This window comes from Chamaea fasciata, unplaced genomic scaffold, assembly GCF_029207755.1.
Source record: "Chamaea fasciata isolate MVZ Bird 193981 ecotype frontalis unplaced genomic scaffold, bChaFas1.0.hap1 SCAF_2, whole genome shotgun sequence".
NCBI classification, from domain to species: domain Eukaryota; kingdom Metazoa; phylum Chordata; class Aves; order Passeriformes; family Sylviidae; genus Chamaea; species Chamaea fasciata.
The window spans coordinates 116,777,177-116,800,269 of record NW_027094087.1 but is presented as its reverse complement, the minus strand read 5'-3'; the positions used below and the strand labels follow the sequence as shown (position 1 = coordinate 116,800,269).

At 67.6% G+C, this 23,093-nt stretch overlaps 4 protein-coding genes across 9 annotated transcripts; 2 read left to right on the top strand and 2 right to left on the bottom strand.

Moving 5' to 3' along the window:
• Positions 1–457: 457 nt before the first annotated feature.
• Positions 458–6,474, bottom strand: ILK (integrin linked kinase). Of its 2 annotated transcripts, none has more exons than XM_066177276.1 (13): positions 6,375–6,474; positions 4,821–4,914; positions 3,648–3,813; positions 3,237–3,332; positions 3,051–3,147; positions 2,875–2,958; positions 2,684–2,769; positions 2,330–2,439; positions 1,941–2,068; positions 1,717–1,838; positions 1,534–1,633; positions 1,327–1,457; positions 458–1,090 (listed from the first exon to the last, which is right to left on the bottom strand). In XM_066177276.1, the coding sequence occupies exons 2-13, from the start codon at positions 4,907–4,909 to the stop codon at positions 941–943; spliced, it is 1,359 nt and encodes a 452-aa protein (XP_066033373.1). In that variant the 5' UTR covers positions 4,910–4,914; positions 6,375–6,474; the 3' UTR covers positions 458–940. The 2 variants fall into 2 exon arrangements, with proteins under 2 accessions (XP_066033373.1, XP_066033372.1); XM_066177275.1 differs by having other exon boundaries at positions 6,338–6,440.
• A 161-nt stretch (positions 6,475–6,635) lies between these two features.
• Positions 6,636–16,149, top strand: RRP8 (ribosomal RNA processing 8). Of its 2 annotated transcripts, XM_066177272.1 has the most exons (18): positions 6,636–6,810; positions 6,887–7,052; positions 7,130–7,535; positions 7,753–7,882; positions 8,166–8,272; positions 8,378–8,474; positions 10,636–10,815; positions 11,128–11,451; positions 11,853–11,935; positions 12,281–12,419; positions 12,680–12,814; positions 12,891–13,014; positions 13,092–13,228; positions 13,898–14,011; positions 14,206–14,387; positions 14,470–14,695; positions 15,243–15,453; positions 15,708–16,149. In XM_066177272.1, exons 1-18 carry the CDS (start codon positions 6,736–6,738, stop codon positions 15,974–15,976), a joined length of 3,105 nt encoding a protein of 1,034 aa, XP_066033369.1. In that variant the 5' UTR covers positions 6,636–6,735; the 3' UTR covers positions 15,977–16,149. The 2 variants fall into 2 exon arrangements, with proteins under 2 accessions (XP_066033369.1, XP_066033368.1); XM_066177271.1 differs by lacking the exons at positions 6,636–6,810; positions 6,887–7,052; positions 7,130–7,535; ... (1 more) ...; positions 8,166–8,272; positions 8,378–8,474 and adding an exon at positions 9,304–9,506.
• Positions 16,150–16,459: 310 nt separating this feature from the next.
• On the bottom strand, positions 16,460–17,451 carry TIMM10B (translocase of inner mitochondrial membrane 10B). The gene is made up of 3 exons (XM_066177273.1): positions 17,344–17,451; positions 17,004–17,099; positions 16,460–16,933 (listed from the first exon to the last, which is right to left on the bottom strand). Exons 1-3 carry the CDS (start codon positions 17,380–17,382, stop codon positions 16,727–16,729), a joined length of 342 nt encoding a protein of 113 aa, XP_066033370.1. The 5' UTR covers positions 17,383–17,451; the 3' UTR covers positions 16,460–16,726.
• A 39-nt stretch (positions 17,452–17,490) lies between these two features.
• ARFIP2 (ADP ribosylation factor interacting protein 2) lies at positions 17,491–23,080 on the top strand. 4 transcript variants are annotated; one of them, XM_066177268.1, is made up of 9 exons: positions 17,491–17,562; positions 18,460–18,567; positions 18,662–18,770; positions 19,592–19,702; positions 20,219–20,334; positions 20,460–20,681; positions 21,047–21,204; positions 21,285–21,459; positions 21,818–23,080. In XM_066177268.1, exons 2-9 carry the CDS (start codon positions 18,469–18,471, stop codon positions 21,971–21,973), a joined length of 1,146 nt encoding a protein of 381 aa, XP_066033365.1. In that variant the 5' UTR covers positions 17,491–17,562; positions 18,460–18,468; the 3' UTR covers positions 21,974–23,080. The 4 variants fall into 4 exon arrangements, with proteins under 4 accessions (XP_066033365.1, XP_066033366.1, XP_066033363.1 ...); XM_066177269.1 differs by having other exon boundaries at positions 17,541–17,597; XM_066177266.1 differs by lacking the exon at positions 17,491–17,562 and adding an exon at positions 17,999–18,114.
• Positions 23,081–23,093: the final 13 nt, after the last annotated feature.

Genomic DNA, 23,093 nt, shown 5'->3' with positions numbered 1-23,093 from the left:
CAGCCTTGCTCCTATGCCTGCATCCACAAATGCTGGCCCTGGTCCTCCAGGTGCTCACCCCCCTCTGCCCGGCACAGGGGGCCCAGTGCTCCCGCCTGCTGGAGTAGAGTGGGGTAAGATGGACAGGAACTATCCGGTACTCTTCCTCCTTCTTCCCTAAACTGCCTCATCTCCCACAGGGAATACCCTGGGGGCTGCACAGGCAGCACTACAAGTGGAGCCAGGGACAGAGCCCTGAGCCCACCCCTCCTGCACCAGGCACCTCCCGAAGGGTCCCTGTGCCCATCTACCTTCGCTGGGCATCAGAGGGTTGCTGTGGGTGGTGATTTGTGACCAGGGCTCTGTGGGCTGCAAGGCAGCCCCATATCAGTCCGACCCCACCCTCAGTCCTAGACATCCCCTGTGAGCCCCCCACCCCCAACCAACTCCCCCCGTTCCCTGCCCTGTACCCAGCAGCTGGTTCCATACCAAATGTTTATTTGGTTGCCAGTGGCCATTCTGGGGCCAGAGGGAAGGGGCCAGTGAAGCGCAAAGCGGGGGCAGTGCTGGGCACCATAGGTGGCCTCTCCTGGCCTGCCCCTTCCCCCCCAGCCTTGGGGGGCCGAGTCCTGGGTTGGGCTTTGCCCGGCAAGGGGGACAGGGGGCCCCACAGCCCCATCCCCCAGCAGCAGGGCCAGGCCACGCGCCGTGCCCTGGGTAGGGGGGCTGCACTGGACTGGGGGCTGCCCAGAGGCCGGGTATGGGCTGCCCTGGTGAGGGGCTGCCCTGGGTGGGGGTCCAGAGCTCGCAGAGCTCCAGTGCAGGCAGTGCCATCTGTACCGTGTGTCCGTGGCTGGCTCAGGGTGAGGGGTGTCCTCTGCTCCCCCTGGCTCTGGGGCTAAAGGCACTTGGGGGTGGCGGGGGGAGCGAGGCAGCACTGGAGAGGGGAGGCACGTCCCCTCTACTTCTCCTGCATCTTCTCCAGGATGGGCACGATCATGTCGAACTTGGGGCGCTTGGCTGGGTCCTCGTTCATGCAGATCTTCATCAGTTTGCAGATGTGCGGGGAGATGCCGGGGGGGATGGTTGGACGTAGCCCCTCCAGTGCTACCTGCAAGCAAGAAGAGGAGCCAGAGTCAGGATTGGGGCCCTGCCCCCACAGGCAGGGACACCTTCCACCTGCCCAGGTGGTTCCACACCCTCTCCAACCAGGCCTTGAACACTTCCAGGCGTGGAGCAGCCAAAGTTCTCTGAGCAACCTGTGCCAGGGCCTCACCACCCTCCGTGGCCAGAACGTCTCCCCTAACTCCGACCCAAATCAGTTCCTTTGCCCCTCCACCCCCTCACCTTCATACCAATCTCCATGTTGGACAAGTCAGCGAAGGGCACCTCACGTGTCACCAGCTCCCACAGCAGCACCGCGAAGCTCCACATGTCAGCTGAGCGCCGGTTGATCTCCTCTGGTTTCTTCTGCAGGGCTGGGGGATGGCTGGGGGCTGAGTGGGGCTGGGGGTGAGGGGGGCAGTCTGGGGGGGCTGGGAACTGGGCACTCACCTTCTGGAGCCACCCAGGCCGGGGCGTACATCCGCCCCGGGCACTGGAAGGAGAACTTGACGTCGGCCATGCTGATCCGCGCCGTCATGTCCTCGTCGATCTGGGGAGAGCAGGCAGTCAGCAGAAGCCCCCCCTGCCCTGAGAGCCCCCCTGCCCTGGGCAAGGGGCTGTGCCCCCACTCACCATGACGCTGCGGCTGTTGAGGTGGTGGCGCGGGATGAGGGGCTCCAGCGTGTGCAGGAAGGCCATGCCCCGCGCGATATCGAAGGCAAACTTCACTGCCTGCATCTGGTCCACCACAAAATCTGGGGGAAGGGGGTGACAGGGGGTCAACCCACCCTAAGCCCACCCAGGGCCGTGGCTGGACAGGCCCCTGCTGCCCCCAGACACCATCCCCCAGCACTCACTGGTCCCCTCGTGCAGGACGTTGTACAGGGAGCCATAGGGCATCCAGTGGCTGATGACAATGGGGTGGGGAGCTGGAGGGGCCTGGCAGGCGCCCAGCACCGGCAGCACATTGGGGTGGGAAAAGATCCTGCAAGAGAAACGACAGCCCTAAGAACAGGGAGCACCCTGTTCTGCACCCCCTCGTCTGCCCTCTGCCACCCCCCAGGGCCTCCCAGCCCTTGGCCACCACCCTGGAGCGTTCCTGGCCCCACAGAGCTGGGAGGTTCCTGCCTGCCCCGTACCCTGAGAGCTGCTGTTGCCCTGAGAAGGTGCCGGGGTGGCCCTGGTCAAATGCTGTTGGGGATGCTAGGCACATGCCGGGGTGGTTCCAGGCAGGTGCAGCACTCACCGCAGTTTTGGGTACTCCTCGTTAAAGTCCCGGCTCTTTCGCGTCGTCCAGTCCCGGATTTTCAGCATTTTGATTACAATGTCATTGCCTTGCCAGCGCCCCTTCCACAGCTGGAGGAGGAGCAGGGACACAGGCACTGTGAAAGGGGTGCAGAGTCCCCAGCATCCCCAGGCCCCCGGTGGGGCTCTGAAGCCCATGGGACCAAGGGTCCACAATGAGAAGGGAGCCCCTTGTGCAGGGCAGGAGCTCCCTCCCTGCACCTGGCCATGGGACTCCAGAACAGCTGTGCCCAGCAGGGCCAGGACAGGCAGTCTGCACAGGCACAGCGCCCACCTGGGGGAAGGCAGGACCCACCTCTCCTGACTGGTTCTCGTTCAGTTTGTGGCTCAGGCTCAGCTGTTTGAAGTCAATCCCAGCGAGTTTGTTCAGGGTCCCATTCCCTAGAGTAGAATGGGGGTGAATGCCCATGGGTGCTGGATCCAGGAGGCAGTGCCAGCAGGGCACGGGGGACCCATGCCACCCCCCAAGGGACCCCCAGTCCTTACTGGGCCGGGTGCGGGTCGTGCCCTTCCAGAACGTGTCCTTGTAGGGGATCTTGGTGAGGCTCTGGCCCAGCTTCTCAGCACGCTCTGCAGAGGGAGGAGGAGGAGGGTGGCACCCAGAGCCTGCTGTGGCCGGCTAGAGGCTGTGCTAGCTGTGGGGTCCTGAAGGACCCTCGTACCTTTCAGGACCTCTCGCAGGGGCGTCTTGGCCTTGTCTGTGGGGGTCTCACCGTATTTGTTAGCAATGCTGACCAGGGCCCCGCTGCCCACCAGGTCCTGTGGGAGCAGAGAGCAAGGACTGGTTTGTGATCTCCCCTCAGTCCCTCTCCCACCCTGCCCTCCCTCCTGCCTGTGCTCCCACTCACCTCAGCCACCTGCTCGTGTCCCCAGAAGCAGGCATAGTGCAGCGGCGTGTTCCCGTGCTCATTCACTGCATTGATGTCTGCTTTGAACTGCATCAGCTGGGGACAGGAGACAGTCCCCGTGAGCCCAGGACTGTCCCGGTAAGCCCAGGCAAGATCCCCATGAGCCCAGGACAGCCCTCATCCTCCTTGTGCCTTGTCCTGGGGATGCAGGGGCAGCACATTGGGAGCTGTAGGGAGGGGGCTGAACTGATGTGGGGCTCAGAGGGAGTTTGTGAGCAGCAGGGAGCTCAGAGGTGCTGGGGGGATGCCAGGTGTTCCTGACAGGTGACGAGGGCAGCAAGACCCATGAGGGCAGTGTGGAGGGCTGCACAGGGGGCAGGAAGGGCAGGTGCCGGCACAGGGGACAGGTACCTTCTGCACGATGTCACGGTGGCCATGGCTGGCGGCCAGGTGCAGTGGGGTGTCATCGCCCCGGTTCATGACGTTGATGCGAGCCCCACGCATGATGAGCATGTCCACCACATTGGAACGGCCCTCGCGGCAGGCCCAGTGCAGGGGGCTGAAGCCATGGTCATCCCTGCGGGATGGGGGAAGCTCTGCTCAGCTGTAGCTGCCCGGCCCAGGCAGACACAGGGGCAAAGGGACCGGGCTGAACATCCATCCCGCTCCCACCCACCCCCACCAGGGCCCCACCAACCCAGGCCAAATCCTGTCTCCTCCAAGGCTGAATCACAGCCGGATCCTGTCCCCATCCCCCCAGTCCATGACCAAGTAAGGGAGGAGGTGGCAGCCAGGCCTTAAATGGAGATCAGGAACTGGCAGAGGGGCTGCTGCAGCCCCGGGACCCCTCCAGCCCAGGTTCCCCCCAGGCCTGGCCCCCCTCCAGCCTCCTTGCACAGCAGACCCCATTTGCCCCCAGCATGGCCCTGCAGGCAGGGGCTGCCCGGCACAGAACAGTCCCTTGGGCACTTTCTATGGGTCTGGGAGAACTCCTCGTGCGTGGGTCCCCCGGGAGGGGCAGGGAGGCATGACCAAGAGAGGCCGTTTGTCTGGAGCATGTCCGGAATGCCACGGCCATGGCCTGGCTGGGGTCATGGTACAGGGTCAGGCTGTGCCAGCTGCACGCGCTGCAGGCAGATACTCCAAACCCCATGCCTGGCCCAAACGTGGCTCCTGAATGGCTGTGAGCGTGTGTTGGACCCCGCGGTCCTGCAAGACCCCTGGAATGGGCTATGGGGAGCAGACACCCGGGGACACAGAGCGGCCCCCACACCTCCCAGCCCCAGTGGTCCCAGCCGTCTGCCCGCACATCTGCCATGGTGCTCCCCAGAGAGGGGATGGGGACACGAGGGTAAGGTCACACAGCCGCCACCCTGGGGACAGGGGAGGTAGCCCAGCCCAGCTGAGCCCTGGCTGCGGCCGCGAGGAAGTGGCCAGAGGATGTTCAGCCTCGTGCCTCAGCGATGCGGTAACTTCCTCCAGCGGGGAGGAGCTGTGTCCTGCCGTCTGCCCCCTGCCTTTCCATGGAGACCAGCGGAAACCAGCCGCCAGCACAGCCCCCCCGCCCAGGCCAGCCCCACTCACCCCTGGTTGAGGTCGTTCTCGGTATTGTCCAGCCACAGCCGCACGGCCACTGCGTTGCCCTCCCGGCACTGTGTGAAGATGTCGTCCATGGCAGCTGCGGGAGGGGACGTGGGTAAGGACGTGGGGACCCCTGATCCCCCTCAGCTGGGAGGTCCCTGGAGCAGCAAGTACAGGAGCCTCCCGGCCCCCTCCTTGTCCCCTCCTGCCCCATCCGTGCAGCTCTCCCGGAAGCCGCAGGCAGGCTGAGGTCCGGGCTGGAGCCAGACCAGCAGCCCAAGGGGAAGATCCCGGGTGGCTCCAGCGGGGCCATGGCCACCCCCAGGAAGCCAGGCTGGCACCCCCAGGCTTATCAGCAGGCACAGCTGGCCCCAGTGCCCACAGCTCTGGGGCGGAGTGAGGCTAGGGGAGCTCAGCACCCTCAAGAAGGGATCCTGCAGATCTGGTGAGGGAACAGGTCTGGGGTAGTTCAGCATTCCTGGCAGGGGATCCTGCAGCCCCATGACCCTCCTGACCCACTTGTCTGGGCCTGGCATGGCACCATGCTCACAAACCGGGACCCCGAAGCCTCATGCACTCCCCTTGGGTCCATGGACACTCCAGCTCAGAGCCAGGCATAGAGCTCCCCCCTGCTCCCTATGTCCTCCTGAGCCCCCGGCTGTGAGTGTGGGACCCGCTGCCTGGAGGTCTATGATGTTGAGCAGGGACACAGAGTGAGTCTCACAGTGTGGGAACAGAGTCAGATTGAATATGACACGCCTGACATGCACCCATTGGGGCTCAAACCTGTTGCTGGAGGATCCCCCCTGACCTGATGCCCACCCAGACACGGCAGGACCCCCACCAGCTGCCAGCACCTGCAGCTGCCCCCAGGACCCTGCCTGCACCCCTTGCCCCAGGCAGCTCCGGAGGGGTGGGAAGCAGACCCCTGGATTTTTGCCAGAGTCTCATAGGCCCCAGAATGGCCCCAGCACATCCATGGATGGCAGTATTGGCCCTGTCCCGGCACCAGAACACCCACACTCCCGGACGAGATTTATCCGCCACCCATCTGGGGGCACCTCAGGAAATGGGGTCCCCAAGACCCCTGCCACACCAGTCCCTCTGGGACCTCACACCACGGTGATGACGCCCCGTCCTGACCCCACCCTGTCCCCTGCCCGGCCCGGGACTGTGCCCTCCTGTCACCCATCGACCCCTACCCAGTCCCGCGGGGCTGCCAGGACCTACCAGCCCCAGCTCTGCCAGGATGGCCAAGCGCCCCACCTCGGCCCTGCTCAGCACCCTGGGAAGGGGACGGGATGTGGAGACAGTGTGTCCCCGTGTTACACCGAACCGGCTGCTGGGGCCCCGCTCTGCCCTGCGGTCCCACCAGTCCCCCCCCTTCAGCCGCCCCAACCCTCCCCTGTACTCCCGATCCCTTCCCTGCGCCCCCCACCCCTCCCCTGCAGCTCCCCCACCCGCCTCCGGCCCCGCCCCCGCTTCGGGCCGCCCGCCGCCGCACTCGCGGCCTCCCCAACCTGTCCCCGCTCGGCGCCGGTGCCGTCCCGCCGTTACCGGGTGCGTGTCCCGGCGGCTCCGCAGGGCGGCGGCTGCGGCGGGCGCGGGACGGCGCGGGGGCTCCGCCCCGACACGGCGCCCCCTGCCGGCCGGAACCCGCCGCGGCCGCGGCTCCGCCACACGGCTCCGGGCGGGGCGGCGGGCGGGGCGGGGCCGGAGCCGGGGAGCGCCGTCATGCCGGGCGGAGGCGGGGCCCCGGGGCGGGCCGGATCCACCGGGGGCGCGGTTGGCCGGCCGGGGGCGGAGCGGGGCGTCGGCGGCACCGCCCGGGCCGCCGGGCCGCCAGGAGGGGCTGTTCCCGCGGCGCTTCCCGGGCGGGAACACGTGCGTCCCGGTACCGTCCGAGGGGGGCCGCTCCATGTTCGCGGAGCAAGGCTGGAACGATGCAGCGGAGCCGCTGCTCGGCGGCGCCCCGGAGGGCCCGGGCCGACCGGTTAGCGGGTGATGCGGGGGCGGCGGGCCGGGCCGGTCCCGGGCGCGCGGAAGTTACCGACCGGCACTCTCCATAGGGCCCCACGGCGGGGAAGAGGCGGCTGCCCGGGACCGGCCAGGCCGGCGAGGCGGCGCGGAAGCGGCCCCGGAAGCGGAAGAAGGCCGGCGGGCCGCGCGCCGCGGCGGGAGAGCTCCCGGCCGGTCCCGGTGAGCCCCGGGAGGTTGGGCAGCGGCCGGACACAGGTACCGGGACGGCTCCAGGGCCCGTGGGGCAGGAGGGAGCCGCCTCCTCGCCCTAACCCCCCTCTCGATGCCCCCAGACGGCCCGGCTGAGCCGGCGGAGGGGCCCGGGAAGCCGGCGGGGCTGAGCCGTAGGCAGCGGCGGAACCGGCAGAAGCGGCAGCGGCAGCAGGAGCCGCCGGCGGGGTCAGACGGGGAGCGGGGCTCTGGGCCGGGGCCCCCGGACTCGCCGGGCCCCGCGGAGGCTCCTCCGGAGCCCCGCTCGGGCCGCTCGGCTGCGCTCCGTGCGCGGATGGAGGAGCGGCTGCTCGGCGCCCGGTTCCGCTACCTGAACCAGCAGCTCTACACCGGGAGCAGCCAGGACGCGGCGCGGCTCTTCCGCGCCGACCCTGCCGCTTTCCACCTCTACCACCGGGGCTTCGAGCGGCAGGTGGGGCGCTGGCCCGAGCGCCCCGTGCAGCGCATCGTGCGCTACCTGCGCCGCCGGTGAGCGGGAGGGTGAGGCCCGAGGGGGAATATGGACCGGAGGGGCCGGTGAGCGGGGGCACGGGGCCAGAGGATGGCGGGGGGGCCGTGAGCGGCGGGGCCAAGGGGATGACCGGGGCACCCCGGTGAGCGGTGGGCCCGGGGGATGACCGGTGAGCGGGGTGGGACGGGCAAGGCGCCGGGCCGGGCCACTCTGACCCCGCTATCCCTGCCCCAGGCCAGCGTCGCTTGTTGTGGCGGATTTCGGGTGCGGGGACTGCACGCTGGCCGCCAGCGTCAAGAACCAGGTGCACTGCTTCGACCTGGTGCCGCTGAGTCCGCGGGTCACCGTCTGTGACATGGCCAAGGTACCGGGGGCACCCCCGGGAGAGGGAGTGGGTGCTGCTGGGCAGGCTGCAGGGGGGACCGTCACCCCGAGGGTCCCGTGGGGAAGGGGCAGCACCGGGGTGTCTGTTCCAAAGCCGGCTGAGTGCCTGGGGCGCAGCTGAACCCACAAGCCTGGGGAGTTTGGGTGCATTGCTCAGCCCTGTCAACATGGCCATCCTCCTCCTCCTGCTCCCGGGGGTGTGCAGAGCAGCTTCCAGGCCAAGTCATCATCCTCCTTCTCCGGGGGTGTCCTGGGGTGGGCAGGTGCCGCTGGCGGCTGAGTCGGTGGACGTGGCCGTGTTCTGCCTGGCGCTGATGGGCACCAACCTGCAGGAGATCCTAGGAGAGGCCAACCGTGTGCTCAGGCTCGGGTAGGCAGAGGTTGCGGGGCAGTGGGGGATTGGGGGAGGAGCAGGGATGCTGAGCAGTGTCCTGGGGGTGCCTGGGTGCCCTGCTCAGAGCTCAAGTGATCACAGGGGAACCCTGATGGTGGCCGAGGTGGCCAGCCGCTTTGAGGACATCCCTGCCTTCCTGAAGGCCATGACGAAGCTGGGCTTCAGGACCGTCTCCAAGGTGTGTCCCCTCAGGTGTACCTAGGGCTGGGCACTGAGTGCACCAGGAACCAGGGAAGGAGCCCAAGGGGGGAGTGTACTGAGGCTCAGCCTGGTGCGGAGCAGATCAAGGGTTGGTGCAAATAGATGGAGGTGGGGAGGGATTGGTGCATGGGGGACTGCAAACGGGAGAACGGGGGACCCGTATGCACAGGGGTGGAGTCCTGGGGACTGTGGGGGTGTGCTGTGGCAGTTTGGGAGGCAGGTAGGATGGGGTGCTGGGGCCAGGGAGAAGATGAGGGGGGCCTGGAGGTGGGCGTGTAGCCCAGGAGGGGCTTGGGGGTCCCGGGGCCTGCAGGAATTGTGGTGTGGGGTTGATGATGGATGTTGGGCATTTAAGACTACGCTGGGGGCCAGGATACTCAGGGCCCACAAGGGCTTTGGAGTGAGGGTCTGAGGGCAAGAGGGCCCTGGGCACAATGGGGGCTGGAAGGAGGCAGGGGGGACCCGGGGTTCTCTGAGGCGGCGTTGAGTGGTGATGGACCGGGCTGGGGTTCCGGGGCTGTGATGATGATGGGGTTCCGGTGTGCCGGTAACAGAGTCGCGTGTCCCTGCTCCCCTAGGACCTCTCCAGCTCCTACTTCTACCTGTTGGAGTTCGCCAAGACGGGCCCGGCCCGGCCCGGCCCCGCTCCCGGGCTGCGCCTGCGGCCGTGTCTGTACAAGCGCCGGTGACCGGGGTGGCGGGGCGGGGGCGGGGCCGACCACCGGGACGGGGCGGGGCCGCGTGTCTTGGCTCCGCCCCCGCGCGCAATCACCAATAAAGCCGCTGCTTCCTCACAGCCACGCGTGCGCGTGTTGGGGGTGGGGCCGCGCCTGCGCGGTGCTGTGGGGCCTGCGCGGCGGCAGCGCCCGGTACCGGGATGTCGGGGCCGGGCGGGCCGGGCCCCGCCGGGGCCAAGCTCGACATCAACCGCGCCGGCGTGGCCGAGCTGGAGGGCGCCCTCAGCGGCATCGGCCGCCGCCGTGCCCGCGGTATCGTCCGCAAGAGAGAGGTGCGAGGGGGGAGGGCAGCGGCGGGGACGGCGCCCCGCGCTGAGAGACCCGGGACCCCGGGGCGGGGGCGGTCGTGGCGGTGTCGGTCCCGGTACCGGGGTGGGGGCCGCGGGGCGAGTGCGGGGGCGACAGTGCCGTTTCCGTCCTGACAGCCGGGGCAGGTGGGGCCGGGATCCCCGAGTCCCGCCCCGAGCCCACGGGGCCGGGCGAGCGCAGCCGCCCCCGGTGCCGCCGCCGCTGCTGCCGGGTCCGGGCAGCGCTCCGGGCCCCGGCGGGGAACCGGGGAACGCAGGTTCCGGCGGGACGGGACAGGCACCGCGTCCCGACCGCCTCCGAACGCCGTCAGCGGCGGTGGTGGGGCAGGACCCCGCGGCTCCCGGTGACGCGGTGGGAGCGGCACCGCGGGCCCCGGCCGTGAGGGCTGCGGCAGCCGTGCCCTGGTGCCTAGGGGTTGGTCAGCGCCGCGGCAGGCCGAGGCAGGGCTGGGAGCCCTTAGCACGTTTGGGAATATGGAAAAGGAGGTGAAGGGGTGGATGTCCAAATGCTGTGGACACGTATGCTGGGAACACCGGGAGGCGGGAGAGCAGAAACCGGTAATCCAGAGGGAGGGTTGTCCGGAGCAGGGCCTGTCCCGGGGCGGTGCTGCTATCGCAGCCCTTCGCGGGGAGCAGCAGCGCTGTAAAACGAACCCTGCCGGGTCAGAAGGGCCAGTCGGGCCCTTCCCGGGCCCCTGGGCTGCGCTGGTTGTCCGCCGAGTCCTGTCCCGGGACAACCCTGCCCCGCCGGGTCCATCCCATGGCAGGCGTTCCGGGCGGGGTGATGGGAGGCACCGATTCCCGGTCGGGGCCGGGCAGTGCTCGGCCCGAGGTCCCGCGGGACAGAGCGTGCCTCGCACCTGTGCGTGTCTGCATGTGTCCAGTTGTTCCCCTGCCCTGGAGCTGCAGCCTCACTCCCCACCCTGGCACTGTTCATCTGGGGAGCACAGTGCTCCAACCCCAGCCGGCAGTTTTGGGTTGCTGCTCCCCTTTCACAGCGCTGTGACTCTTCCCTGCGGGGCCACTCGGGCAGGGGGCTCTGTGGGAGCAGGAGGGATTCTATTCTAGGCAGGGCTGACTTCCCTCCGCGCAGGAGCTGAAGGGGTTCACTTGCTTGGATGACCTGCTGCATGTCAAGGGCATTACTACACGCATCCTGGAGCTCAACAGCCAGCGCATGACCTGCCGGCGGTGCCCGGGCCCCGAGGGGCCCCCACGGGCCAGCCCCACTCCTCTGGGGGACAGTGAGGACCGCAGGGCACCTGCAGCACAGGTAGGTGCAGAAGGGCCCCTGCTTCCAGGTACAAGAACAAGGGAAAAGGGCTGGCTCTGGAAGGGTGCAGGGGAAGCTCATGGCGAGCAGGCAGAACTGAAGTGGATTCTGGAGGAGCTTGTGGTTGTGGGTCGGGGGGTTCTCCTCCCTGTGGCCCCCCACAGTGCTGCTGAGTGGAGCCTCTGTGCTCCAGGGCCATGGTTCTCACTGACAGCCGTCCAGCAGCACTCCCAGCCCCTGCCCTACCCCTGGTGTCTAGCAGCCCAAGGCTGGTGCACAGTCAGCTCTGCTCCCTGCTTCTTCCCTGCTCAGGTGGTGGCTGAAGAGGAGGAAGAGGTGGAGGAGGAAGCACCAGGGCCCTGGGAGCCAGAGCGCCCCTGGAAGGGTACCCCCAGGTCCAGAGCAGAATCTGATGGTTCTGAGGGGCGGGGACCACAGGAGCCTCCCGGGTCTACCAGGGAGCAGGAGGAGGAGGAGGAAGAAGAGGAGGAGGAGGACGAGGAGGAAGGGAGCTGCTGCAGTGAGGAGGGGGAAGACAGCAGCAACGTGTACCTGTACTACACGCTGGGAGAGCGCTGGATCGACTACCTGCAGCGCACTGGGGACGGGGGGCTGCTGCGGCACCTGCGCCCCAAGGTGACACGGGGCCGGGGACTGCCAAGGCACTTGGGGCACCTGCGGGAGGGTAAACGGGGGGCTGGGGAAAGAGGTGCTGCCCCAGTCCCCCATGCAGGCCCTGGCCCTGCGTGGGGGTCCTTGGTCATAGGGTGGGGGAAGGAGGTGCTGCCCTGGTCTACCCCAGCCCTGCCTGGCCCTGGTGCAGCCCCCTGCCCTGTGACCCCGTGTCACCGTATGCACCCTGAAAGGGGAAAGCAGGAGCAGGTGGGGGTCTGCCCCATAGCTCTGGGCAGGCGGCCCACGGGGGTTGGTTCTGGGTGGGTGTCAGGTAGGGGTCTGCAAGGATCAGCTGTAGGCAGGGAGTCTGTAGGGGTCTGCCTGGGTTTATCCCAGGCATTCTAATCTGCTGTGTCCCACAGATGAAGCGGAAGTCAGAGAATGGGCCGGATGGCCGGGCCTTGTCCCCCGGGAAGAAGCTGTGCAAGGGCTCTGACTATGGCAGGTGAGGCGTGGGGGGCTCTGCCTGCAGCTGGTGAAGGGGTTTCTGTGTGCTGGGGCAACACAAACCTCCTGCTGCCCTCCCCGGGAGGATGATGGAGCCACTTGGGTTGAGCAGGGGTTGGCCCAGGTGAGATCCAGCCCTGAGCAGCTGCCTATCTGCTGAGCAGGCTGGGCTGGACGTCTGGTCAAGTGGTCAACAGGGTGGGAGCAAAGAGGAGGGATCGGTGGGGTGGAGCTTCCACTGGCGGGAACCAGTTCCAAGAGCCTCTGGCACAGTGTGGCCCGGAGCAGTGCTGGCACGTGCCACCTGTGCCACGGCCTCACCTGTGCCTGGTCTTTCTCCCAGGACACTGGGTCCCTGTACACCCAGCCCCACAACCACCTTTGGGGACCTGCGCAATGCCAAGGTGGGGCAGGCCCGGCGCCGACGCATCCCCTCAGTGGCCCCCCCACCTGAGCTCCAGGACTGGCTCCGCACCTTCCAGGTACGGCTCACCTGGTGGCTCCAGGCAGCCTGCGTGTGATGGGAGGGAGCCAAGCCTTAGGGATCCGCGGTGGATTTTGGGTAGTTTTGTTTGTGTGAGGAAACATAAAGCCCTGGCCAGGGGTGGTGTAACCTGTCACGCAGCACCTGTCACCCACCAAGCTCCCGCCTGCCTCAGGCTCCTGAGGTCCTGGGCTGCCGGGGCTGTGTCTGGGCGGGCTGGGGACACAGAGTCAGGGGTCACTGGGGGTCCCCCTGCAGCGCTGGAGCGGCCCTGAGAAGCTGCTGGCCCTGGATGAGCTCATTGACCGCTGCGAGCCGGCACAGATCAAGTACATGATGCAGGTCATCGAGCCCCAGTTCCAGCGGGACTTCATCTCCCTGCTGCCCAAGGAGGTGAGTGAAGCTGGGGGACCGGGAGCCTGGCCTGACATCCTTGGTGACCCTTCTGTGACCCTTATCATCCCCATAGCTGGCCCTGTACGTCTTGTCTTTCCTGGAGCCGCGGGACCTGCTCCGTGCTGCCCAGACCTGCCGCTACTGGAGGGTCCTGGCCGAGGACAACCTGCTCTGGAGGGAGAAGTGCCGTGAGGAAGGTGAGGGTCCTCTCCTGGGGGCTGGGGGCCACCCCAGGCTTGACCCAGGTGAGGCACCGCTGTGTTGTCCCCTGCAGGGATTGAGGAGCCCCTACACCTGCGCAAGCGCCGCCTGCTCAGCCCCGGGTTCATGTACAGCCCCTGGAAATTCGCCTTCCTGCGCCAGCACCGCATCGACATGAACTGGCGTAGTGGGGAGCTGAGGCCCCCCAAGGTAGGTCTGGATGTCCCAGTGTGGACAGGCTCTGGGGAGCTGTGGTCCCCAAGGTGAGCCTGGGAGTGTCCCTGCCAGGGGCAGACCCTGGAGAGCGGAGGGACTGGTGGGGGTCCCTCTGGGACAGACCCCAGGTCACGGGTACGGGGAAGCTGGTGCCATGGGGAGAAGATCTGGCTTGCTCAGAGCAGTGGGAGTAGCAGAAATGAGGTCCCCTGGTCTTAGAGGAGGGGATCCTTTCCTTTGCCCCTCTCCAAGGTCCCACGCAGGGCCGCAGCCAGCCCCAGCACCCAGGGAAGGCACAGCATCACAGGGCTTAACTGTGTGCTCTGCAAGGTCCCAGAACCCTGGTGATCTCCCCCTGGGGGTCCCTCCTGCCCCTGGGCAGAGTCCTCACCCCACCCCTTCTCTTGCTGCTTCAGGTCCTGGGCTCCTGAGCCCCCCTCTCCCTGTTCTCCTGCAACCCCTGGCCCTGTGCAGCAGCTGCCAAACACGCCCCACACCGCAGCTCTGCTGCCCTGCAGGAGCATCGGGGGGTGCAGGTGGTTTGGAGACCTGTCTGCCTTTCCTCCCCACGGCTCCTGCTGCCTTCCCACCGCTCAGTGTGTTGGGGGGTCCTGCTAGCTGGGGGGGCCACACTGCCCCCCACACACTCCGCTGCTCCCACAGGTACTGAAGGGCCACGACGACCATGTGATCACCTGCCTGCAGTTCTGCGGGAATCGCATAGTGAGCGGCTCTGATGACAACACGCTCAAAGTGTGGTCAGCTGTCACAGGGGAGGTGAGTGTGGCACTGTCACTGGCACTGCAGGGGTTTGGGGCAGGGACCATCTCCCTTTGCTGGGCACAGGTGAGGCCACACCGTGGCTCCTGGGGTCAGTTTGGGCCCTTTTTGACAAGGACGTGGAGTTGTGCTGATTCGGGACTGGGGAGCTGTGAGCGGCTCACCCGTCCCTCGTGTCCTGTTCCCCACAGTGCGTGCAGACGCTGGTGGGCCACACTGGGGGGGTTTGGTCGTCCCAGATGAGGGACAGTGTTGTCATCAGCGGCTCCACTGACCGCACGCTCAAGGTGTGGAACGCTGACAGCGGCGAGTGCGTGCACACCCTGTACGGACACACCTCCACCGTGCGCTGCATGCACCTGCACGGCAACAGGTACGGGGCCCACGGGCGCTCCGTGAGGGAGGGTGTCTGCAGGGGCTGAGGCTTGTCACCCCAGGTGTCCCCTCGCCCGCAGGGTGGTGAGCGGCTCCCGGGACGCCACGCTGCGGCTCTGGGACATAGAGACGGGGCAGTGCCTGCACGTGCTGATGGGCCATGTGGCAGCCGTACGCTGTGTCCAGTACGATGGCAACAAGGTCGTCAGTGGTGCCTACGACTACACGGTCAAGGTGTGGGACCCCGAAAGCGAGAGCTGCACCCACACACTGCAGGGACACACCAACCGTGTCTACTCACTGCAGGTACAGCCCTGCACACATCCCCTCCTGCCCTCCCTGCTCCCTGCAGGCACAACCTCCAAGGTACTGCCTGCCCTCCTGCTGGCTTGCCCTGTCACTCGCCTGCCTCCCAGTCATGGGGCACAGGCTGTGCCAAAGGTCCCGCATGAGCTGTAGGGACAAATGGGTTGTGCCTGTGTCATGCAAGGCCCCATGTGCTTTGCAGGGACGTGTGGGCCATGTCTGTGCCCTGAAGGGCCGTATCTGCCATGTAAGGACACAGGGACCATGTTTGTGTCCTGTGGGGGCAGTCCTTGCCCCCCTGGCCCCGCTTCCCACACACACTTGCTGTGGACACACACGCTCCTCCATGCCCCTTCCCTGGAGCATTTCTACAGCCCAAAAAGCCAAGAGGTGTGTGAGCCCATGTCTCAGCTGCCAGACTGGGGTCGCTGGTGCTGGAACTGGGGCTGCTGTATCCCAACCAGGGGATGCCAGAGCTGTGGGCCACACCCCAAACCAGGGGATACTCCTGTCCTCGATGCTGAGCTGGAGCTCTTCTCTCTGGCAGTTTGATGGGACACACATCGTGAGCGGGTCCCTGGACACATCAATCCGGGTGTGGGATGTGGAGAGTGGGAACTGCCTGCACACGCTCATGGGGCACCAATCGCTCACCAGCGGGATGGAGCTGCGTGACAACATCCTCGTGTCTGGCAACGCTGACTCCACTGTCAAGATCTGGGACATCAAGACGGGGCAGTGCCTGCAGACACTGCAGGGTGAGAGGAGATTCCTCCATCAGGGGGCTGGGAAGGGGCAGCTCTCTCCCTTGGAGGGGTGGGAGGGAGCAGGGGAGGCTCCCTGCCGTTGGGGCTGGGTTGGCCCTAAGCTGTCAGATGTATCTGGACAGAGTGGTGGGTGTCCCTGAGGAGCCAGGGCTGGGTGGCTCTGAGCTGCCAGATGTGGCAGGACCCGTGTCACACAGCAGTAGGTGCCCCAGGTCCATCTGGGACTCACCGGTGTCTCCCCGTAGGTCCCAGCAAGCACCAGAGTGCTGTCACCTGCCTGCAGTTCAGCTCCAAGTTCGTGGTGACCAGCTCGGACGACGGGACAGTGAAGCTGTGGGACCTGAAGACGGGGGAGTTTGTGCGGAACCTGGTGGCCCTGGAGAGCGGGGGCTCCGGGGGGGTGGTGTGGCGCATCCGTGCCTCCAACACGAAGCTGGTGTGCGCCGTGGGCAGCCGCAACGGCACGGAGGAGACCAAGCTGCTGGTGCTGGACTTTGATGTGGACCTCAAGTGACCCCGGCCAGCCCGGGGGTGGTCCCGTGGGAAGGGTGGCCCCGGCGCAGGCGCTGGCCCCCGCGGGCAGGACAGAGGGAGGGCCGGGCCGGGCCTTATTTATATGCGCGGGAGAGCCCGGCCGGGCCTGCAGGAGCATGTTTTGTACACGGAATATATCGATTTATTTCTGTACTGGGGCTGCTGCTTACCTGCCCCAAGCCCTGAGCACTGTCCCGGGCCCGCAGCTCACGCCTTCTGAGCAGGGGAGAGAAGAGGCCAGGCTCTCTCCCAGGTGTCACAGGAACGTGGTCTGGTGAGCCCTGGGCTGGCAGCACCCCCACAGTGTCCCGGAGATCGCGGGGGCCCTGCAGGGAGACGTTTGTCTCACATTTAGGTGCAATTCCCTGGATTCCCAGTTGTGCCGTGGGCTCCCCCCCGGCACACCCAACAGGGAACAGGGGGCCAGGGCTCTGGTGCCTTCCCCACGTGTCACACTAAGCCATTACTGTAAAGATGTTTATTGGGACTAACAATCCCCTTCCCAGAAATCCACAACCAGGAGGGCTAGGGGGGCTTTCCCCCCGTTCCTGTGCCCCCGCCCCCGGTGCCCTGCATAGCCCAGCCACTGCTGGAGGCTCCCGGGGCCAAGTGCCGATGCTGCTCCAGCCTGCGGCTCCAGTGCAGCAAGGATGCAGCCGCTCCCGCTGGGACAGGGCCGGGGTTGGTGCCGGTCGCGTCCGATGCCGTGGGCAGCTCTGGCCAGGCGCTGCTATGTGCCGGCAGCGGGAGCGTCTGGCGAGGACCCCGCGGGGCCCGGGGCCGGCTCAGGGGAGTCCGGGAGTCCGGACGGCCCCGCTGGCGCCCCGTGCTCGGCCGCGCGGCGCTGCAGCAGCGCCGGCATCAGTCCCACGTAGGCGCCCATCAGCCGGTGGTTGGCGCGGACCAGCCTCGCCGCGCAGCTGTCCAGGCACGACTCCTGCGGGAGGGACGGGGTGCGGTCAGGGGGCGCGGGGACACCCGAGCCGCGGCCCCCGTGCCCCGCTCACCTCGCGGCCCGTGAGCAGGCGGTAGTTGAGGTTGCAGACGCAGTGGCGGAAGCAGAGCTCGGTCATACGGTTGTAGACCAGCAGGAAGTCCCGCAGCTGGGGAGCAGGCGCGGGTCACACCGGGCGGAGCCGGCCCGGGAGCCCCGGCGCGCCCCCGGCCAGCCCGAGACGCCCGGGTCCCTTCAGGCCCTGCCGGTTCTCCTGCGAGCCCGGGAACTCGGCATCCCACACCCGGAGCCCTCGGGACGCACCGGGACCCGCCACCAAACCGACGGTCCCGGGACCGCTCATGACGGCCTTGCGGGACACCCCGCTCCCCACCCCCGGCCCCAGCGCTCACGCTGCGGAGCTGCTGCCGGTGTTCGGCCGCCGGGTCCATCCCGGGCCCGGCCCGGGCCGGTCCCTCCGCGCTCGGCGGGACCACCCGAGCTCGCAGCGACGTCACTTCCGTCCGGCTCAGCGGTGACGCCACTTCCGGGCCGCTGACGCCACTTTCGGCGCGTCGAGGCCGAGGCGGAGCGGGAGCGGCGCGGGGGGGCCCGGCGGGCCCGGGGCGCAGGTGGGGCCGGGGGCGCACCGGGGAGGCCGGACAGGGTGAGCGGCCGCGGGGCCGGGGCAGTGTGCCCGGGAGAGCCCTGGGAGCGGGGCTGGGGCCGTCGCCGCCCGCTCGGGCCGGTTCCGCCGGGAGCAGCCGCCGGGGGTTCCCGCGGAGGTCGGTCCCGTCTCGGGGCCTTGCCGTGCGTGGCTGCGGACGGGCCCGTTCCGACGCCGCCCCCGCCCCGCAGGCTGTGGGGACTGTGGGGCCGTTCTCCGGGGAGGATGGCCCTGGGCGATGACGGCCTCTGCCCGCGGGGTTCGACCCTGGAGCTGGGCCGGGCCGTGTCCCCGCCGGGGAGGGGACGGGTCACAGGTAACGGGTTCTCGGGAGCCCGCCCCTGGCCCCGCCTGCCCTGGAATGTGCCCGGACCGGTCCGGGCGCAGCGGGGCCCCCCCTTCGCTCTCCTGCGGCTGCGGACGTGGCTCCCGGTGCCCTCCTGGCCGAGGGCGGCTGGGCGCTGCTGGCGCCGCTGTCCCGGGGCAGGGTCCGCGGGACGCGGGGATCCCCGACCGGGTTTGTGAGAGGGAGCACCGAGTGCGGCCCAAAGGGCGGGGGAGCCCGGGAGTCCTGGGTGTGATGGTGTGGGAGCCACAGCGGGGTCGGGGCTGAGGCTGGGCTTGGTGTCTCTGGGATGTGCCACCCTACGGGTCCGTTCTGGGAGCCAGGCGTGTCCCAAGAGCCGGCCGGGCCGGGCAGCGGCTGCAGAAGGCTCTGGGCAGGGGGCAGAGTCTGCTCAGTGCCAGCAGCTGCCGATGTGGGCCCCCCTCCACGCTGTAACCTCCTGCTGCCCCCGTCCACCGTGGCCCCTCAGGTACCGGCTGGTGCCCTGGCCCCAGCACCGCATCCGTGTCTCTGCAGGCCCTGAGGATGTCGGACGGGATCCTGAGCAAGGCAGCCACCATGGAGATCCCCATCAGCAGCAACGGGGATACCAGCAGCCTCCCCGAGGATGACGGCCTGGAGCAGGTCCGGGGCTTGGGATCCCCAGGGGGCTGTGTGGGGCTGTACCAGGGTCGTGCTGTCTCTGCATCTCAGCCCCCTGTGCTCCTCTGCCCCCCAGGACCTGCAGCAGGTGATGGTGTCGGGACCCAACCTGAATGAGACCAGCATCGTGTCCGGCGGCTACGGGGGCACAGCCGAGGGCATCATCCCCACCGGCACCATCAAAGGTAACGGGGCTGGGCTGGCAGGGAAGGGGGATCATCGTGGGAAGATGGGGCTCGGTTCCCCTCATTGCCCCTGACACGAGGCTCTGCCGTGCCCAGCCAAGGTGTCTCCTGGGTTCTGTGCAGGGGCAATGGGGTGTTTGTAGTGAGGGTAGAGGAGGGGCTGCTGCTCCAGCTCTGCTCTCCCTGGGCTGGGTTGCTCCCCTGTCACAGGGTGGGGTCTCTGCTGGGGAATCTCCATCCCCTCGGTCAGGGCATCCCCGTGGGATTCTGAGTCCCTGCCCAGGTTTGTCCCAGTCCAGCAGGAGCTCTGGAGTGTGCTGGGGATGAGGGGGCAGGCAGGGGGTCCCAAGCTCACTGATCTCTTCTTGCTGTCCCAGTCAGACCAGGCCACAGCAGTGCCAGCTGGGCTCTGCACCCTGGGAGACTGGCACCACTGTCCTTCTTCCATGCAGATCTCTCCCTGAGGGTCCCCCCAGGGCTTGAGGAGGGTTCACGAGGGCAGAGAGGGTGAGCACGTGTGTGTGTGCTTCCCTGAAGCACCACCACTGCTGGCCCGGTTGTCCCCGTGTCTCTGTGTCCCACCCAGCTCCTGGGCTGCAGGGGTTCCTGCACAGGGGCCAGAGGTGGGGGTTCCCTGGGCGGGGGTCTGCGTGGCTGTAGCCGTGTCTCTGGGTTCCAACGCTCACCTGCTGCCGTCGCTCTCCCGCTGCCGCCCGCCTGCGCACTCGTCCCTGTCCCCTGCCCCCCGTCCGCCTTGCCCTGGCTGCCCCACGCCCTGTGCCCCCTGTCCTGTCCTGCCCCACCCTGCTCGGCCCCCGCAGCCCCCCCATTTCCAGGCTCTCTTGTCCACCCTCACCCCCCCCGAGGAGCACCGGTGCCCCCCAGCGCGCCCGCTGCCCGTAGGATGGCCCGCCCGGCCGCTGCTCCCGCAGGTACTGCGCCCCTCACTCCACCCCACAGCGCCCCTGGGTCTGGGGGCCTCGCCAGCGACATTGGCAAGAGCCCCCATGGCAGCTGTGTCACGGTCAGAGCCCTGGTGCTGGGACAGAGGACGGGGGGCTGGGCCCCCAGTGCTGATGGGCCTAGGGGGCTCAGAGGCGGGTCCTGGCCAGGGGGGCCCACGCTGGCCCTGGAGCCCACCTGAGGGACTCCCCGTGCTGCTGGGCGGTGAGGGGGGTCAGCAGGGTGGGGCAGGGCCTGGTGCAAGCAGACGTGGCTGGGCTGGGGTCTATGCCCCTGCGTTGGACCCTCAGGGGGGCCGGCAGGAGCAGGGTCCTCATCACGATGCCTGTGAGCCGGTGCTGGGCATGTGCCCAGAGCTGGGGGTGCTGCTGTGGAAACAACAGCTCCAGGCCGTGGCTCTGGAGGCTCGGGCTGCCCAGTCCCCGTGACTGTTGCCATCCTGGAGCTGGTGCCAGGTCCTGTCCCCATCCCTGTCCCTGTGCCAGGCCCCGGGCTGCACCCACCGCCCCCCGGACCCCCACCTGGTGGAGAGGAGGTCGTACGTGGCATTGCCGTTGAGAAGTTTGACATCGTCAAGAAGTGGGGGATCAACACCTACAAGGTGAGGGGTGAGGGGACCCCGGGGTGGGGGGACACCAGTGGGCCTTCCTGGCCCCCTCCCACAAGCTGGGAGTGCTTTGGGGGACCCACACTTGCTTTGGGGGCCCCCGGTTTCCCTTCCCGCAGTGCACCAAGCAGCTGCTGTCGGAGCGGTTCGGGCGGGGGTCCCGCACGGTGGACCTGGAGCTGGAGACCCAGATTGAGCTGCTGCGCGAGACCAAGCGCAAGTACGAGAGCGTGCTGCACCTGGCACGGGCGCTCACGGCCCACCTCTACAGCCTCGTACAGACCCAGCACGCCCTGGGCGACGCCTTTGCTGACCTCAGCCAGAAATCCCCTGAGCTCCAGGTGTGCCAGGGCTGGGGGGACGCCGGAGGGAGGGCAGGGACGCCTGGGCACCACGGCTGGGGACGGGGGGTGGGGGGTGCCAGGACTTGGAGGGGACACCTGGACACTAGGGCTGGCGGGACAGGGGCGGCTGGGGTTGACACTGGGGTTGTGGGGGTCAAGACTTGAGGAGTCACACACGGGCACCAGGGCAGGAACGTGATCTGCACGGGAGCGGATGCAAGTGCTGGTGCTGGGCTTGGCGGTGCTGGGCCATGGTTGGCCTCAGTGGCCTCAGGGGGCTTTTCCCCAGCACCCTTAATGGAGGGCAGTGTGGGGGTGTGCTCCATGGCCCCTTACCCGTGCACCTCTCCCTCTGTCCCCAGGAGGAGTTTGGGTACAACGCGGAGACGCAGAAGCTGCTGTGCAAGAACGGGGAGACGCTGCTGGGCGCCGTCAACTTCTTCGTGTCCAGCATCAACACGCTGGTCAACAAGACCATGGAGGACACGCTTATGACAGTCAAGCAGTACGAGACGGCCAGGTGGGACAGGGAGCTCGGGGGGGCTCAGGGGTCCTGGAGAGACCTGGAGGCAGGTCACTGATGCCAGGGATTCCGTGCAGGTTGGAGTATGACGCGTACCGCACGGACCTGGAGGAGCTGAGCATGGGCCCGCGCGACGCCGGTGCCGTGAGCCGCCTGGATGCCGCCCAGAGCCAGTTCCAGAGCCACAAGGACAAGTATGAGAAGCTGCGGGCAGACGTGGCCATCAAGCTCAAGTTCTTGGAGGAGAACAAGGTGGGTGTAGGGATGGAGGGGTGGGGTGGGGATGGGAGGCACAGGAATGGGAGATGCAAGGCAGAGGTGGGGGATGCAGAAATGGGGTACCTGAGGAGGGGGGGATTCAGGACAGGGATGGGGGGTGTGGGATGGGAATGGGAAGTGCAGGGATAGGAGGCACAGGGATGGGGTCCCTGCAGGGATTTGACGGCCACGTTGGATTTGTCACTCAAGGACATGAATTGGGTGGAATAGGCATTGCAAGGCTGGGGAGCAGTGGCACTCGAGGTGGGTCTCAGAGGGCTTTCCAACCCTTTTTTCTGTGCTGCTGGGGTGGGGTCAGGCCCCCCCATTCATGATCATCTCCCCTCCCCAGATCAAGGTGATGCACAAGCAACTGCTGCTGTTCCACAACGCCATCTCTGCGTACTTTGCCGGGAACCAGCAGCAGCTCGAGCAGACCCTCAAGCAGTTCAACATCAAGCTCAAGACCCCCGGTGCTGAGAAGCCCTCCTGGCTGGAGGAGCAGTGAGCGCCCCGTGCCCCCCCGGATGGAGGAGCACACATGGACCTCAGTTGTGGCCGGGGGCTCCTGGGGGCCACAGCCTGGCCCTGGTCTTGGACTGGGGGCAGTCACCAGGTGTGGGGAGCTGCCAGTGGGCTGGGGTCCCCCCATCCCACAGCCCCTCCTCAGGGCAGGGTGCAGCAGCTCCTGCTGCACAGACCCCACACAGCAGACAGCTGGAGCCCCCCCTGCCCCTGACACTCCTAAGGGGCTGGGGACACCCCCCTCGCTGGGCTGCTCCCCCCAGACACCCCACTCCCCTTGGGGTGAGCCAGGACCTTCCACTGTCCCCCCTCTGCCTCCCCGGGGCAGGATGAGGGTGCACCCCTCCCAGGCCCACTGCCAACTTCCACCCAGGGAGACCCTGCCCTGTGTCACAGTGGAGCTGGGTGGGGGCAGCACCGGAACGACCAGGTGCCCCCTGTGTCGGGGGGGGCTGTGGGGCCACCCCGCTGCACCTGGCACCCAGGGGGGCTCCCGCTCTGCCCCCAGTGCCAGGGACACCCTGGCCCCCTCCAGGCCATTCACAGGTGTTTCCAGTGTGGCCGCTCTTGCACTCCTGATTCACAGGGGGCTGCACCCTCCAAAGACTCCCCTGCTTCCCTGGGGGTGTGGCATCCTGGGCTGGGCTGGTGAGGGGTCCCTGTGCCCTGCAGCTAGTGGCAGAGGGGAGTTGCTGGCCGGGCATAGGTCCCCTGGAGCCCTGGGAGAGGGCAGGGGGGCTCCATGCAGGGACCAAACGTCAGTGGAGGCACAGGGGGGTGCACGCGTGTCCATGCATGTCCGTGTGCGGGCGCATGAGTGTCCCGGGACTGGGGCACATGTGCTGCACATGGGGGGGCTGGGGTCCTGGCCAGGGTTCACCCCCACCCCACGAGGGGCCCCCCACCCACCCCCGCACTTGGGCACTTTCTCCTGAGACAAAACTGTTGGTTTTTCTTGCTCATTAATTTAACCCGTAATTTAATGTCGGGATCCGACGTCCCCCTGCCCCGCCCTGGTGACGGTCTGACCCCCCCAACCCCCTGACTTCTGTAAAACCCCGAATAAATGGTACAGATCAGTGTGTGCAGAGCTACAGGTGGGA

Excerpts from the sequence above, each read along its gene's own strand:
- ARFIP2 (XM_066177268.1), top strand. The coding sequence starts at position 18,469 with ATGTCGGACGGGATCCTGAGCAAGGCAGCCACCATGGAGATCCCCATC. Across the intron at positions 20,335-20,459 it reads GGGGGATCAACACCTACAAG|TGCACCAAGCAGCTGCTGTC; the intron begins GTGAGGGGTGAG and ends CCCTTCCCGCAG. Across the intron at positions 20,682-21,046 it reads AGAAATCCCCTGAGCTCCAG|GAGGAGTTTGGGTACAACGC; the intron begins GTGTGCCAGGGC and ends CTCTGTCCCCAG.
- ILK (XM_066177276.1), bottom strand. The coding sequence starts at position 4,909 with ATGGACGACATCTTCACACAGTGCCGGGAGGGCAACGCAGTGGCCGTG. Across the intron at positions 2,770-2,874 it reads CACGACCCGCACCCGGCCCA|GGAATGGGACCCTGAACAAA; the intron begins GTAAGGACTGGG and ends ATTCTACTCTAG. Across the intron at positions 1,091-1,326 it reads ACATGGAGATTGGTATGAAG|GTAGCACTGGAGGGGCTACG; the intron begins GTGAGGGGGTGG and ends TCTTGCTTGCAG.
- RRP8 (XM_066177272.1), top strand. The coding sequence starts at position 6,736 with ATGTTCGCGGAGCAAGGCTGGAACGATGCAGCGGAGCCGCTGCTCGGC. Across the intron at positions 6,811-6,886 it reads CGGAGGGCCCGGGCCGACCG|GGCCCCACGGCGGGGAAGAG; the intron begins GTTAGCGGGTGA and ends CACTCTCCATAG. Across the intron at positions 11,936-12,280 it reads AAGGGCTCTGACTATGGCAG|GACACTGGGTCCCTGTACAC; the intron begins GTGAGGCGTGGG and ends TCTTTCTCCCAG.
- TIMM10B (XM_066177273.1), bottom strand. The coding sequence starts at position 17,382 with ATGGACCCGGCGGCCGAACACCGGCAGCAGCTCCGCAGC. Across the intron at positions 17,100-17,343 it reads ACCGGCAGCAGCTCCGCAGC|CTGCGGGACTTCCTGCTGGT; the intron begins GTGAGCGCTGGG and ends CCTGCTCCCCAG. Across the intron at positions 16,934-17,003 it reads GCCTGCTCACGGGCCGCGAG|GAGTCGTGCCTGGACAGCTG; the intron begins GTGAGCGGGGCA and ends TCCCTCCCGCAG.